General features: G+C 44.2%; 1 protein-coding gene across 1 annotated transcript in view; it reads right to left on the bottom strand.

Annotated features, from left to right (window-relative positions):
* The window catches only part of LOC106561694 (netrin-4), a 48,979-nt gene extending 33,286 nt beyond the window's left edge, over positions 1-15,693 (bottom strand). The window contains exons 1-2 of the mRNA XM_045688490.2: positions 15,243-15,693; positions 15,015-15,141 (exon numbers count right to left, since the gene is read on the bottom strand). Coding sequence (XP_045544446.2) covers positions 15,015-15,141; positions 15,243-15,631 — 516 coding nt within the window. The 5' untranslated portion in view covers positions 15,632-15,693. The remainder of the gene's footprint in view (positions 1-15,014; positions 15,142-15,242) is intronic.
* Between the last annotated feature and the right edge of the window lie 1,155 nt (positions 15,694-16,848).

The following is a 16,848-nucleotide window of genomic DNA, read 5'->3' as shown; positions in this document are numbered from 1 at the left end:
GTATTCCTCCAAAGCTCCATTGTCCTGAGTCTGCACAACCCTGCCAGGACCTAGGATCAAGGGAGATACTAAAGTGTTTTAGTACTATATCTCTTTACACAATGATGAAAATAATCATGGCCTCTAAACCCTCAAGCTGCATACTGGACCCTATTCCAACTAAACTACTGAAAGAGCTGCTTCATGTGCTTGGCCCTCCTATGTTGAACATAATAAACGGCTCTCTATCCACCGGATGTGTACCAAGCTCACTAAAAGTGGCAGTAATAAAGCCTCTCTTGAAAAAGCCGAATCTTGACCCAGAAATTATAAAAAAAACTATCGGCCTATATCGAATCTTCCATTCCTCTCAAAAAATTTTGAAAAGGCTGTTGCGCAGCAACTCACTGCCTTCCTGAAGACAAATAATGTATACGAAACGCTTCAGTCTGGTTTTAGACCCCATCATAGCACTGAGACTGCACTTGTGAAGGTGGTAAATGACCTTTTAATGACGTCAGACCGAGGCTCTGCATCTGTCCTCGTGCTCCTAGATCTTTGTGCCGCTTTTGATACCATCGATCACCACATTCTTTTGGAGAGATTGGAAACCCAAATTGGTCTACATGGACAAGTTCTGGCCTGGTTTAGATCTTAACTGTCGGGAAAGATATCAGTTTGTCTCTGTGAATGGTTTGTCCTCTGACAAATCAATTGTACATTTCGGTGTTCCTCAAGGTTCCGTTTTAGGACCACTATTGTTTTCACTATATATTTTACCTCTTGGGGATGTCATTCGAAAACATAATGTTAAATTTCACTGCTATGCGGACGACACACAGCTGTACATTTCAATGAAACATGGTGAAGCCCCAAAATTGCCCTCGCTAGAAGCCTGTGTTTCAGACATAAAGAAGTGGATGGCTGTAAACTTTCTACTTTTAAACTCGGACAAAACAGAGATGCTTGTTCTAGGTCCCAAGAAACAAAGAGATCTTCTGTTGAATCTGACAATTAATCTGGATGGTTGTACAGTCGTCTCAAATAAAACTGTGAAGGACCTCGGCGTTACTCTGGACCCTGATCTCTCTTTTGAAGAACATATCAAGACTGTTTCAAGGACAGCTTTTTTCCATCTACGTAACATTGCAAAAATCAGAAACTTTCTGTCCAAATATGATGCAGAAAAATTAATCCATGCTTTTGTTACTTCTAGGCTGGACTACTGCAATGCTCTACTTTCCGGCTACCCGGATAAAGCACTAAACAAACTTCAGTTAGTGCTAAATACGGCTGCTAGAATCCTGACTAGAACCAAAAAATTTGATCATATTACTCCAGTGCTAGCCTCCCTACACTGGCTTCCTGTTAAGGCAAGGGCTGATTTAAAGGTTTTACTGCTAACCTACAAAGCATTACATGGGCTTGCTCCTACCTATCTTTCCGATTTGGTCCTGCCGTACATACCTACACGTACGCTACGGTCACAAGACGCAGGCCTCCTAATTGTCCCTAGAATTTCTAAGCAAACGGCTGGAGGTCGGGCTTTCTCCTATAGAGCTCCATTTTTATGGAATGGTCTGCCTACCCATGTGAGAGACGCAGACTCAGTCTCAACCTTTAAGTCTTTACTGAAGACTTATCTCTTCAGTAGGTCCTATGATTAAGTATAGTCTGGCCCAGGAGTGTGAAGGTGAACGGAAAGGCTGGAGCAACGAACCGCCCTTGCTGTCTCTGCCTTGCCGGTTCCCCTCTCTCCACTGGGATTCTCTGCCTCTAACCCTATTACAGGGGCTGAGTCACTGGCTTACTGGTGTTCTTCCATGCCGTCCATGGGAGGGGTGCGTCACTTGAGTGGGTTGAGTCACTGACGTGGTCTTCCTGTCTGGGTTGGCTAGGGTCAGTCTGTTACATCTGGAGTATTTCTCTTGTCCTATCCGGTGTCCTGTGTGAATTTAAATATGCTCTCTCTAATTCTCTCTTTCTTTCTTTCTTTCTTTCTTTCTTTCTTTCTTTCTCTCGGAGGACCTGAGCCCTAGGACCATGCCTCAGGACTACCTGGTATGATGACTCCTTGCTGTCCCTAGTCCACCTGGCCGTGCTGCTGCTCCAGTTTCAACTGTTCTGCCTGCGGCTATGGAACCCTGACCTGTTCACCGGACGTGCTTGTTGCACCCTCGACAACTACTATGATTATTATTATTTGACCATGCTGGTCATTTATGAACATTTTAACATCTTGACCATGTTCTGTTATAATCTCCACCCGGCACAGCCAGAAGAGGACTGGCCACCCCTCATAGCCTGGTTCCTCTCTAGGTTTCTTCCTAGGTTTTTGCCTTTCTAGGGAGTTTTTCCTAGGGAGTTTTTCCTAGCCACCGTGCTTCTTTCACATGCATTGCTTGCTGTTTGGGGTTTTAGGCTGGGTTTCTGTACAGCACTTTGAGATATCAGCTGATGTACGAAGGGCTATATAAATACATTTGATTTGAATTTGATTTGAAAAGAGTCGGCCTGAGAATTGAACCCTGTGGCACCACCATAGAGACTGCCAGAGGTCCAGACAACAGGCCCTCCGATTTGACACACTGAACTCTATCTGAGAAGTAGTTGGTGAACCAGGCGAGGCAGTCATTTCAGAAGCCAAGGCTATTGAGTCTGCCGATAAGAATGCGGTGATTGACAGAGTCGAAAGCCTTGGCCAGGTCGATGACGACGGCTGCACAGTACTGTCTTTTATCGATGGCGGTTATGATATCGTTTAGGACCTTGAGCGTGGCTGAGGTGCACCCATGACAACCTCGGAAACCAGATTGCATAGTGGAGAAGAAACGATGGGTTTCTAAATGGTCAGTGATCTGTTTGTTAACTTGGCTTTCGAAGATTTTAGAAAGGCAGGGCAGGATGGATATAGGTCTATAACAGTTTGGGTCTAGTGTGTCTCCACCTTTGAAGAGGGGGATGATCGCGGCAGCTTTCCAATCTTTGGGGATCTCAGACTATACGAAAGAGAGGTTGAATAGGCTAGTAATAGGGGTTGCAACAATTTCGGCACATAATTTTAGAAAGAGAGGGTCCAGATTGTCTAGCCCAGCTGACTTGTAGGGGTCCAGATTTTGCAGTTCTTTCAGAACATCAGCTGTCTGGATTTGGGTGAAGGAGAAGCAGGGGGGCTTGGGCAAGTTGCTGCAGGTGGTGCTGAGATGTTGGCCGGGGTAGTTGTAGCCAGGTGGAAAGCATGGCCAGCCGTAGAAAAATGTTTATTGAAATTATCGATTATCGTAGATTTATCGGTGGTGACAATGTTTCCTATCCTCAGTGCAGTGGGCAGCTGGGAGGAGGTGCTCTTATTCTCCATGGACTTTACAGTAACCCAAAACATTTTGGAATTAGTGCTACAGGATGCAAATTTCTGTTTGAAAAGGCTAGCCTTAGCTTTCCTAACTGACTGAGTATATTGGTTCCTGACTTCCCTGAAAAGTTGCATATCGCGGGGGCTATTCGATGCTAATGCAGAACGCCACAGGATGTTTTTGTGCTGGTCAAGGGCAGTCTGAGGTGAACCAAGGGCTATATCTGTTCTTAGTTCTACATTTTTTGAATGGGGCATGCTTATTTAAGATGGAGAGGAAATCACTTTTAAAGATAAACCAGGCATTCTCTACTGACGGGATGTGGTCAATATCCTTCCAGGATACCCTGGTCAGGTCGATTAGAAAGGCCTGCTTGCTGAAGTGTTTTAGGGAGCGTTTGACAGTGATATGGGGTGGTGGTTTGACCGCGGACCCATTACACATGCAGGCAATGAGGCAGTGATTACTGAGATCCTGGTTGGAGACAGCAGAGGGGTATTTAGAGGGCAAGTTGGTCAGGATGATATCTAAGAGGGTGCCCATGGTTACGGATTTAGGGTTGTACATGGTATGTTCCTTGATAATTTGTGTGAGATTGAGGACATCTATCTTAGATTGTAGGACGGCCGGGGTGTTAAGCATGTCCCAGTTTAGGTCACCTAACAGTACGAACTCTGAAGATAGATGGGGGGCAATCAATTCACAGCTGGGGGCTGATGGGGACTATAACAAGCAGCAATGGTGAGAGACTTGTTTCTGGAAAGGTGGATTTTAAAAGTAGAAGCTCAAATTGTTTGGGCACAGACCTGGATACTATGACAGAACTCTGCAGGCTATCTCTGCAGTAGATTGCAACTCCGCCCCCTTTGGCAGTTCTATCTTGTTGGAAAATGTTATAGTTAGGGATGGACATTTCTGGATTTTTGGTGGCCTTCTTAAGCCAGGATTCAGACACGGCTAGGACATCCGGGATGGCGGAGTGTGCTAAAGCAGTGAATAAAACACACTTAGGGAGGAGGCTTCTAATGTTAACATGCATGAAACCAAGGCTTTTACGGTTATAGAAGTCAACAAATGAGAGCGCCTGGGGAATGGGAGTGGAGCTAGGCACTGCAGGGCCTGGGTTAACCTCTACATCACCAGAGGAATAGGATAAGGGTACGGCTAAAGGCTATAAGAACTGGTCGTCTAGTGCGTTCGGAACAGAGAGTAAAAGGAGCAGATTTCTGGGCCCGGAAGAATGGATTCAAGGCATAATGTACAGACAAGGGTATGGTAGGATGTGAACAGTGGAGGTAAACCTAGGCATTGAGTGACGATGAGAGAGGTTTTGTCTCTAGAAGCACCATTTAGGCCAGGTGAGGTCACCGAATGAGTGGGGGGTGGAACAAAAGGGCTAGCTAAGGCATATTGAGCATGACTGGAGGCTCTACAGTGAAATAAGACAATAATCACTAACCAAAACAGCAATGGACAAGGCATATTGACATTAGGGAGAGGCATGCGTAGCCAAGTGAGCTGGAGACACGGCAATTCAGACAGCTAGCGGGCAAGGGCTAGCAGAAGGGCCTTCGGGGGATGTCACGAGGGAAGAGCCTGTTGAGACCCCCTCGGACGGTTACGTTGGCAGACCAGTCGTGATGGATCGGCGGGGCTCCATGTCGGCAGTAAAAGGGTCCAGGCCAATTGGCAAAATAGGTATTGTAGCCCAAGGAATTGGCTGATGGACCTCTTCAGCTAGCCGGGAGATGGGCCTAGCTCGAGGCTAGCTCCAGGCTAACTGGTGCTTGCTTCGGGACAGAAACGTTAGCCAGGAGTAGCCACTCGGATAGCAGCTAGCTAGCTGCGATTATCCGGTGTAAAGGTTCAGAGCTTGCAGTAGGAATCCTGAGATGTGGTAGAGAAAAAGCAGTCCAATATGCTCTGGGTTGATATCGCACTGTGCAGACTGGCAGGAATTGACCGGGCTGAGGCTGGCTGATGTCCAAGTTAATGTTGATGACCACTAGCAGTGGCTAACTGACTACTAGCAAGTAGCTAGTTAGCTGGCTAGCTTCTGATGGGGGTTCCGGTTCTAAAGTGTAAAAACAAATAGCAGATCCGTACCACATTGTGTGAGGCGGGATGCAGGAGAGTATGTTCAGTCCGTAGATGGGAATTGAGATAAAAAATTATAATAAAAAAAGATATAGGAAGAAAAATATATATACATGGGACCGGACGGGACAAGACAACAGACGTCTGACTGCTACGGATTGCAGAAAACTTGGCCCCAGTGATGTAGTGGGCCATACGCACCACCCTCTGTAATGCCTTATGGTCAGATGCCAAGCAGTTGCCATGCCAGGCAGTGATGCAGCCGGTCAGGATGCTCTCGATGGTGCAGCTGTAGAACTTTGAGGATCGGGGGACCCATGCCAAATCTTTTCAGTCTCCTGAGGGGGAATAGGTTTTGTCGTGCCCTCGTCACGACTGTCTTGGTGTGTTTGGACCATGATAGATTGTTGGTGATGTGGACGCCAAGGAACTTGAAACTCTCGACTCGCTCCACTACAGCCCTGTTGATGTTAATGGGGGCCTGTTCAGCACGCCTTTTCCTGTAGTCCACGATCAGCTCCTTTGTCTTGCTCACATTCAGGGAGAGGTTGTTGTCCTGGCACCACACTGCCAGTTCTCTGACCTCCTCCCTATAGGCTGTCTCATCGTTGTCGGTGATCAGGCCTACCACTGTTGTGTCGTCAGCAAACTTAATGATGGTGTTGGAGTCGTGTTTGGCCATGCAGTCGTGGGTGAACAGGGAGTACAAGAGGGGAGTAAGTACACACCCCTGAGGGGACCCAGTGTTGAGGATCAGCGTGGCAGATGTTTTGTTGCCTACTCTTACCACCTGGGGGCGGCCCATCAGGAAGTCCAGGATCCAGTTGCAGAGGGAGTTGTTTAGTCCCAGGGTCCTTTGCTTAGTGATGAGCTTCGTGGGCACTATGGTTTTGAACGCTGAGCTGTAGTCAGTGAACAGCATTCTCACATAGGTTTTTCTTTTGTCCAGGTGGGAGATTGTGTCATCTGTGGATCTGATGGGGCAGTATGCGAATTGGAGTGGGTCTAGGGTATCTGGGAGGATGCTGTTGATGTGAGCCATGACCAGCCTTTCAAAGCACTTCATGGCTACTGACGTAAGTGCAACAAGGAGGTAATCATTTAGGCAGGTTACCTTCGCTTCCTTGGGCACAGGGACTATGGTGGTATGCTTGACATATGTAGGTATTACAGAGTCAGTCAGGGAGAGGTTGAAAATGTCTGTGAAGACACTTGCCAGCTGATTTACGTATGCTTTGAGTACATGTCCTGGTAAACCATCTGGCCCCACGGCTTTGTGAATGTTGACCTGTTTAAAGGTCTTGCTCACATCGGCTACCGGGAGCGTTATCACAGTCATCCAGAACAGCTGGTGCTCTCATGCATGCTTCAGTGTTGCTTGCCCCGAAGCAAGCATAAAAGGCATTTAGCTCATCTGGTAGGCTCGTGTCACTGGGTAGCTTGCGTCTGGGTTTCCCTTTGTAGTCCGTAATAGTTTTCAAGCCCTGCCACATCCAACAAGCGTCAGAACCGGTGCAGTAGGATTCAATCTTAATCCTGTATTGATGCTTTGCTTGTTTGATTGTTCATCTAAGGGCATAGCGGGATTTCTTATAGGCGTCCCGATTAGTGTCCCGCTCCTTGAAAGCGGCAACTCTAGTCTTTAGCTTGATGTGGATGTTGCCTGTAATCCATGGCTCCTGGTTGGGGTATGTACGTACGGTCACTGTGGGGACGACGTCGTCGATTCACTTATTGATGAAGCCGATGACTGAGGTGGTGTATTCCCCAACGCCATTGGATGAATCTCAGAAAATATTTCAGTCTGTGCTAACAAAACAGTCCTGTAGTGTAGCATCCGTGTCATCTGACCACTTCCGTATTGAGCGAGTCACTGGTACTTCCTGTTTTAATTGCTTGTAAGCAGGAATCAGGAGGATAGAATTATGGTCAGATTTGCCAAATGGAGGGCAGGGGAGAGCTTTGTATGCATCTCTGTTTGTGGAGTAAATGTGGTCTATAGTTTTTTTCCTTCTGGTTGCACATGTGACATGCTGGTAAAATTTAGGTAAAACTGATTTAAGTTTGCCTGCATTAAAGTCCCCGGCCACTAGGAGCACTGCTTCTGGGTGAGCATTTTCTTGTTTGCTTATGGCCTTATAGATTTGGTTGAGTGTGGTCTTAGTGCCAGCATCAGTCTGTGGTGGTACAATGCCTGGCAAAAGTATTCATTCTGCTTGGCGTTTTTCCTATTATGTTGCATTACAACCTGTAATTTAAATTTATATTTATTTGGATTTCATGTAATGGACATACACAAAATAGTCCATCTTGGTGAAGTGAAATGGAAAATAAAGTAAAAAAAGTGGTGCGTGCATATGTATTCATCCCCTTTGCTATGAAGCCCCTAAGTAAGATCTGGTGCAACCAATTACCTTCAGAAGTCACATAATTAGTTAAATAAAGTCCACGTGTGAAATCTAGGACAGGGACGCTCTCTCTCTCTCCAATCCCTGTTAGTGAGCATTTCTCCTTTGCAAAACAATCCATCCACCTGACAGGTGTGGCTTATCAAGAAGCTGATTAAACAGCATGATCATTACAGAGGTGCACCTTGTGCTGGGGACAATAAAAGGACACCCTAAAATGTGCAGTTTTGTCACACAACACAATGCCACGTCTCAAGTTTTGAGGGAGCGTGCAACTGGCATGCTGACTGCAGGAATGTCCACCAGAGCTGTTGCCAGAGAATGTAATGTTAATTTCTCTACTATAAGCGTGTAACCACGTCAGCCCTGGACCTCCACATCCGGATTCTTCACCTGCGGGATTGTCTGAGACAAGCCACCCGGACGGCTGGACCTGGCCCCCCAGTGAGTGGGCCTTTGCCCCTGCCCAGTCATGTGAAATCCATAGATTAGGTACTAATGTATTTATTTTAAATGTACCTATTTTCCTTATATAAAATGTAACTCAGTAAAATCATTGAAATTGTAGCATTTTGCATTTATATGTATATTTTTGTTCAGTATATATCTCATTATAAAATAATTAGAGGGGGCATAACCTGACACAGCCTAATACATAGCATAACCTGACACTGCCTAATACACAGCATAACCTGACACAGCCTAATACACAGCATAACCTGACACAGCCTAATACATAGCATAACCTGACACAGCCTAATACACAGCATAACCCGACACAGCCTAATACACAGCATAACCTGACACAGACTAATACACAGCATAACCTGACACAGCCTAATACACAGCATAACCTGACACAGCCTAATACATAGCATAACCTGACACAGCCTAATACATAGCATAACCTGACACAGCCTAATACACAGCATAACCTGACAGAGCCCAACACACAGCATAACCTGACACAGCCTAATACACAGCATAACCTGACACAGCCTAATACATAGCATAACCTGACACAGCCTAATACACAGCATAACCTGACACAGCCTAATACATAGCATAACCTGACACAGCCTAATACACAGCATAACCTGACACAGCCTAACACACAGCATAACCTGACACAGCCTAATACATAGCATAACCTGACACAGCCTAATACATAGCATAACCTGACACAGCCTAACACACAGCATAACCTGACACAGCATAACCTGACACTGCCTAATACATAGCATAACCTGACACAGCCTAATACACAGCATAACCTGACACTGCCTAATACACAGCATAACCTGACACAGCCTAATACACAGCATAACCTGACACTGCCTAATACATAGCATAACCTGACACAGCCTAATACATAGCATAACCTGACACAGCCTAATACACAGCATAACCTGACACTGCCTAATACACAGCATAACCTGCCACAGCCTAATACACAGCATAACCTGACACTGCCTAATACACAGCATAACCTGACACTGCCTAATACATAGCATAACCTGACACAGCCTAATACACAGCATAACCTGACACTGCCTAATACACAGCATAACCTGACACTGCCTAATACACAGCATAACCTGACACAGCCCAACACACAGCAGATACACTACAATTATGATGAGTTCAGTTAAACCCTTTTCATTTTCATGACATTTAAACGTCTCCCATCCTAACTTGGTCCAGAGCCCTATTGGAATGCTACAAAATACATTCCGCTGTCTCTCTCTCTCTCCTCTCTCTCTACCACCTCTCTCTCTACCATCTCTCTCTCTACCTTTCTCTCTACCATCTCTCTCTCTACCTTTCTCTCTCCCCTCTCTCTCCACCTTTCTCTCGCTCTCTTTTTCTCTTATCATCTCATCTATTTGAGTCCCACAATCAGGCCAACATGATTTAGGGCTTCCAACCCCTTTTAAACATTGTGTGTTTGAGCTACAGACTTTTGTGAAATGAACGTCCGCTGAGCTAGAGCGGTGTTTGTGAGACAAGGGCGGATCGTGAAAACGGTTCTTCTCATAGAAAGTAATGTAAAGTCTGAATGGTTTGAGCTACAAACTATTATGACCCCATGAATGTGCACATGTAATCTGTTTTGCTCTATGACACTCACAGGCCCACACTAAATCCCAGGACATAGTGTCTATACAGTGAGGGAAAAAAGTATTTGATCCCCTGCTGATTTTGTATGTTTGCCCACTGACAATAAATGATCAGTCTATAATTTTAATGGTAGGTTTATTTGAACAGTGAGAGACAGAATAACAACAAAAAAATCCAGAAAAACGAATGTCAAAAATGTTATAAATTGATTAGCAGTTTAATGAGGGAAATAAGTATTTGACCCCCTCTCAATCAGAAAGATTTCTGGCTCCCAGGTGTCTTTTATACAGGTAACGAGCTGAGATTAGGAGCACACTCTTAAAGGGAGTGCTCCTAATCTCAGCTTGTTACCTGTAAAAAAGACACCTGTCCACAGAAGCAATCAATCAATCAGATTCCAAACTCTCCACCATGGCCAAGACCAAAGAGCTCTCCAAGGATGTCAGGGACAAGATTGTAGACCTACACAAGGCTGGAATGGGCTACAAGACCATCGCCAAGCAGCTTGGTGAGAAGGTGACAACAGATGGTGCAATTATTCGCAAATGGAAGAAACACAAAAAAACTGTCAATCTCCCTCGGCCTGGGGCTCCATGCAAGATCTCAACTCGTGCAGTTGCAATGATCATGAGAACGGTGAGGAATCAGCCCAGAACTACACGGGAGGATCTTATCAATGATCTCAAGGCTGCTGAGACCATAGTCATCAAGAAAACAATTGGTAACACACTACGCCATGAAGGACTGAAATCCTGCAGCGCCCGCAAGGTCCCCCTGCTCTAGAAAGCACATATACATGCCCGTCTGAAGTTTGCCAATGAACATCTGAATGATTCAGAGGACAACTGGGTGAAAGTGTTGTGGTCAGATGAGACCAAAATGGAGCTCTTTGGCATCAACTCAACTCACCGTGTTTGGAGGAGGAGGAATGCTGCCTATGACCCCAAGAACACCATCCCCACCGTCAAACATGGAGGTGGAAACATTATGCTTTCGGGGTGTTTTTCTGCTAACGGGACAGGACAACTTCACCGCATCAAAGGGACGATGGACGGGGGGCAATGTGCCGTCAAATCTTGGGTGAGAACCTCCTTCCCTCAGCCAGGGCATTGAAAATGGGTCGTGGATGGGTATTCCAGCATGACAATGACCCAAAACACACGGCCAAGGCAACAAAGGAGTGGCTCAAGAAGAAGCACATTAAGGTCCTGGAGTGGCCTAGCCAGTCTCCAGACCTTAATCCCATAGAAAATCTGTGGAGGGAGCTGAAGGTTCGAGTTGCCAAACGTCAGCCTCGAAACCTTAATGACTTGGAGAAGATCTGCAAAGAGGAGTGGGACAAAATCTCTCTTGAGATGTGTGCAAACCTGGTGACCAACTACAAGAAACGTCTGACCTCTGTGATTGCCAACAAGGGTTTTGCCACCAAGTACTAAGTCATGTTTTGCAGAGGGGTCAAATACTTATTTCCCTCATTAAAATGCAAATCAATTTATAACATTTTTGACATGCATTTTTCTGGATTTTTTTGTTCTTATTCTGTCTCTCACTGCTCAAATAAACCTACCATTAAAATTATAGACTGATCATTTCTTTGTCAGTGGGCAAACGTACAAAATCAGCAGGGGATCAAATACTTTTTTCCCTCACTTTAATACTGTAAGGGGTTCTTCAACAGAAGAACATAGGAAATCCCAGGACATAGTGTCTATAATACTGTAAGGGGTTATTCTACATAGACTATAGTAAATCCCAGGACATAGTGTCTATAATACTGTAAGGAGTTCTTCTACATAGACCATAGTAAATCCCAGGACATAGTGTCTATAATACTGTAAGGGGTTATTCTACATAGTAAATCCCAGGACATAGTGTCTATAATACTGTAAGGGGTTATTCTACATAGATCATAGTAAATCCCAGGACATAGTGTCTATAATACTGTAAGGGGTTCTTCTACATAGACCATAGGAAATCCCAGGACATAGTATCTATAATACTGTAAGGGGTTATTCTACATAGACTATAGGAAATCCCAGGACATAGTGTCTATAATACTGTAAGGGGTCCTTCTACATAGACCATAGGAAATCCCAGGTCATAGTGTCTATAATACTGTAAGGGGTTCTTCTACATAGAAGACCATAGTAAATCCCAGGTCATAGTGTCTATAATACTGTAAGGGGTTCTTCTACATAGACCATAGGAAATCCCAGGTCATAGTGTCTATAATACTGTAAGGGGTTCTTCTACATAGAAGACCATAGTAAATCCCAGGTCATAGTGTCTATAATACTGTAAGGGGTCCTTCTACATAGACCATAGGAAATCCCAGGTCATAGTGTCTATAATACTGTAAGGGGTTCTTCTACATAGAAGACCATAGTAAATCCCAGGACATAGTGTCTATAATACTGTAAGGGGTTCTTCTACATAGAAGATCATAGGAAATCCCAGGACATAGTGTCTATAATACTGTAAGGGGTTCTTCTACATAGACCATAGTAAATCCCAGGACATAGTATCTATAATACTGTAAGGGGTTCTTCTACATAGATCATAGTAAATCCCAGGACATAGTGTCTATAATACTGTAAGGGGTTATTCTACATAGATCATAGTAAATCCCAGGACATAGTGTCTATAATACTGTAAGGGGTTCTTCTACATAGATCATAGTAAATCCCAGGACATAGTGTCTATAATACTGTAAGGGGTTATTCTACATAGACCATAGTAAATCCCAGGACATTGTGTCTATAATACTGTAAGGGGTTCTTCTACATAGATCATAGTAAATCCCAGGACATAGTGTCTATAATACTGTAAGGGGTTCTTCTACATAGACTATAGGAAATCCCAGGACATAATGTCTATAATACTGTAAGGGGTTATTCTACATAGACTATAGGAAATCCCAGGACATACTGTCTATACTACTGTAAGGGGTTATTCTACATAGACCATAGTAAATCCCAGGACATAGTGTCTATAATACTGTAAGGGTTTCTTCTACATAGACCATAGTAAATCCCAGGACATAGTGTCTATAATACTGTAAGGGTTCTTCTACATAGTAAATCCCAGGACATAGTGTCTATAATACTGTAAGGGGTTCTTCTACATAGACCATAGTAAATCCCAGGTCATAGTGTCTATAATACTGTAAGGGGTTCTTCTACATAGACCATAGTAAATCCCAGGACATAGTGTCTATAATACTGTAAGGGGTTCTTCTACATAGTAAATCCCAGGACATAGTGTCTATAATACTGTAAGGGGTTCTTCTACATAGATCATAGTAAATCCCAGGTCATAGTGTCTATAATACTGTAAGGGGTTCTTCTACATAGACCATAGTAAATCCCAGGACATAGTGTCTATAATACTGTAAGGGGTTCTTCTACATAGTAAATCCCAGGTCATAGTGTCTATAATACTGTAAGGGGTTATTCTACATAGATCATAGTAAATCCCAGGACATAGTGTCTATAATACTGTAAGGGGTTCTTCTACATAGTAAATCCCAGGACATAGTGTCTATAATACTGTAAGGGGTTCTTCTACATAGACCATAGTAAATCCCAGGACATAGTGTCTATAATACTGTAAGGGGTTCTTCTACATAGACCATAGTAAATCCCAGGACATAGTATCTATAATACTGTAAGGGGTTCTTCTACATAGATCATAGTAAATCCCAGGACATAGTGTCTATAATACTGTAAGGGGTTCTTCTACATAGATCATAGTAAATCCCAGGACATAGTGTCTATAATACTGTAAGGGGTTCTTCTACATAGACCATAGTAAATCCCAGGACATAGTGTCTATAATACTGTAAGGGGTTCTTCTACATAGACCATAGTAAATCCCAGGACATAGTGTCTATAATACTGTAAGGGGTTCTTCTACATAGACCATAGTAAATCCCAGGTCATAGTGTCTATAATACTGTAAGGGGTTCTTCTACATAGACCATAGTAAATCCCAGGACATAGTGTCTATAATACTGTAATAAGCTCACATAATTGCTGTCACAAACTCCACACAGTTGTCACTGACTAGTTGGATATTCATTTCCCACTGAGCAAACCATTTCTGTACTTATTACAGCATTCATATACATTCATTTTGATCAGGTTTTTCTTGGCAGACCTTTTTCTATTATTGACATTTGTTAATAAAACTCATGAATACAACTGTTTATGTCAAATAGTTCTGTGTTCTACTTGTAGCCCTGGCTGCACTGAAAATAAAATGGTAAAACACTTAATTGTGAGGCAAAATATTACAGCTGGACATGCAGATACATTGAAGTAGTGAAAAAAAAAGCGCTTCTTTTTGCTGGGACTCCCTAGGACTGATGAGGAGTGAAAATCATGATGCTCATGAATAAACTGCCTGTCGCTCTCTGGCTCAAACTTTCCTCTGTCCGATGATACGGCACGTCTAAAAAGGCCTCAGGGAGCAACATCAGAGGAATAAGGTGAACATTGATATTCTATTGATGCATGGATGTCGTCATAGGCTTTGTGCAACTGAGAAATACGATCTGAAAAGCCTCAGTTTAGATCTGTTTACTTTAAACACACAGCTTAGTCTGTTTGTTCAACGCTTGTCCCACACACACACCCACACCCACACCCACCCCCCACACCCACACACACAACAGCAATGATGTATTTGAGCACCACAGCAAACAGTTAGATACCATAGATGTTATGCATTACCGCTGTGAAGCGTTGAGATTGTTTGACAGGTTGTTTCGAACGGGCCACTTTGAAATCTGTCTCAGCTCTGTTCTATTCAACCCCCTGTGTCCTGTCCTCCAACTTCCCTGCAACCACAACGTCCAGCTGGGTGTTGCCTTCACCTGTGTCCAAAGGTTGTGTGTCTGGGCTCTCAACAATCTTAGTAGCCACAAGGAACTTAAGCTAAGCTTGAAAACAGGCGTTAGACACTCAGAAGTGGTATAGGTCTCTGCCTTATGTGTCAGCAGGTATGAAGAGGATAGGTAAGTGCAATCAGAGACCTCACAATACACAACTCTAACCTCTCCTCGGGTACATGGGAACGCTCCTGAGTATTTGGAGGTGCAGGCCGCCCCGCTCTCTCCTTCCTCCTTCACACGAGCCTCCTCTGCCAGGCCGAAGGTGTCCTCACAGTCCCTCGCAAAGTACCTGGGTAGAAAACAATACATCCATCATTAAGATGTGTATTTGACCCCAGAGGTTAATACATCAATTAAAACAGTCATTTCCAAAGTGGTCCTCGACGGTACCTGAGGGTCTTCCAGGTCCTCCCGTGGTCCTGAGAACGCTCCAGCAACATGGCGGCGGGCCGGGGGGAGCGGAACACCAGGATCAGATGCGTCAAGTAGAACTCTGTCTCCAGGTTTAGTTGGAGGGTTTCTGTCTCCACCCCTTCGGCAGACTGCCACCAGGTATCTGGGTATCGGAATGAGGAATCGGTCATGGCAGAGGCCAGGTGAGCCTGGTGGGGGAGAGCTGCATTGCACTTGCTGCATTTGGGTGTTGCTGGACAGGAAGTGTCTCTGTGGAAGGAAGGGGTAGAACTAAACATCTGCTGGTAGGAGCAGTAGGGCTCAGTGGAGTTGGATCCACACACAGACTGGGTGAGTAGACCTCGGCCCAAGGCGAGGTTACCCATGGGAGGGTTACAGGCCCGACCAGCACAGCGGCTCTGGGTCTCTGAGACTGGAAGTGAAGAGCTGGAAGGACCTGACGGAGAGAGAGAGAATATATTTTGGGGGATAAATGTATTTGTATTTAACACAAAATTCACTGTTCCAATTTAAATTAATCTTCACAGATTGTGATACCAGCCTGATTAGCCAAAACAATACCCAATATTACATTGCCATTTTAAAATGATCTATTGGACAGACACTAAAACGTTTTTTTAGATGGGAGAGATGCAAGATAGCCAACAAACATTTCAAAGCAACATCCTCAATGCCTGCATCCGCACGTGGACAGACTCGCGCTAAAGTTTGCGAGTACCATCTCAATCCAAGCCCGCGGAAGGATGAGAAAAAATAAACTTTACTCCTTTACTTACCAGCCAAAAGAAACGGAGACGCACAAAGAGCAATCACGACAAGTAAAGTCCACCGTCTCATCTTGAACATCCTTGAAGACTGTTCTAGAACATACTGAGACAGCCAGGTAGCCTAGCTGCTTCTCGTGTGAACAGTTGAGAGAGAACAGCGATGAAGGTCTGTTTTTATAGCGGCAACAAGTGAAGGCACGTTTCCTCAAGACGATTGACTTTAGCCAAGTGAGCTGTCTCTGAAGCGGCACGACGCTTCCAATATTAACAAACCGAAGCGATAATTAGGCCTATAGAAGAATAAAACACTCACTATCGATTGGATGTTGATCATAAACGATGTCTGCTACCTATCGAATATCAATCAGTTATAAATAAGTCATCACTGTGCATTAATCTAGGCTACAGGTACGCGTCACCGTCTTCAGGCTTGTTATAGTGTCCAATATCGTTGGTAAATGGTTGAGCATTCCTGAGTACACAAATACATCATCAATGTTTGAAAAATAAAATATACATATGGAAAGGTTGAAAGCCTAGGCATTTAATAGTCTTTCCCAACAACTGTATCCCCTCCCTCAGCCATCTAAATATGGTTACACCTCAAATGGCAGCCTATTCTCTCTTGTCAAAAGTATAGCGCACTATAGGGAATAGGGTGTCATTTGGGAATACCACAACTTTAACCCCTTGACTTGTTCCACATTTTGTTACGTTACAACCTTATTCTAAAATGGATTAAATTATTATTTTCCTTCATCAATCTACACACAATACCCCATAATGACAAAGCATTTTTTTAAAACTAATTTATT

This window comes from Salmo salar, chromosome 10, assembly GCF_965601325.2.
Source record: "Salmo salar chromosome 10, fSalSal1, whole genome shotgun sequence".
Taxonomy (NCBI): domain Eukaryota; kingdom Metazoa; phylum Chordata; class Actinopteri; order Salmoniformes; family Salmonidae; genus Salmo; species Salmo salar.
This window is presented reverse-complemented; position numbering and strand designations above follow the sequence as displayed.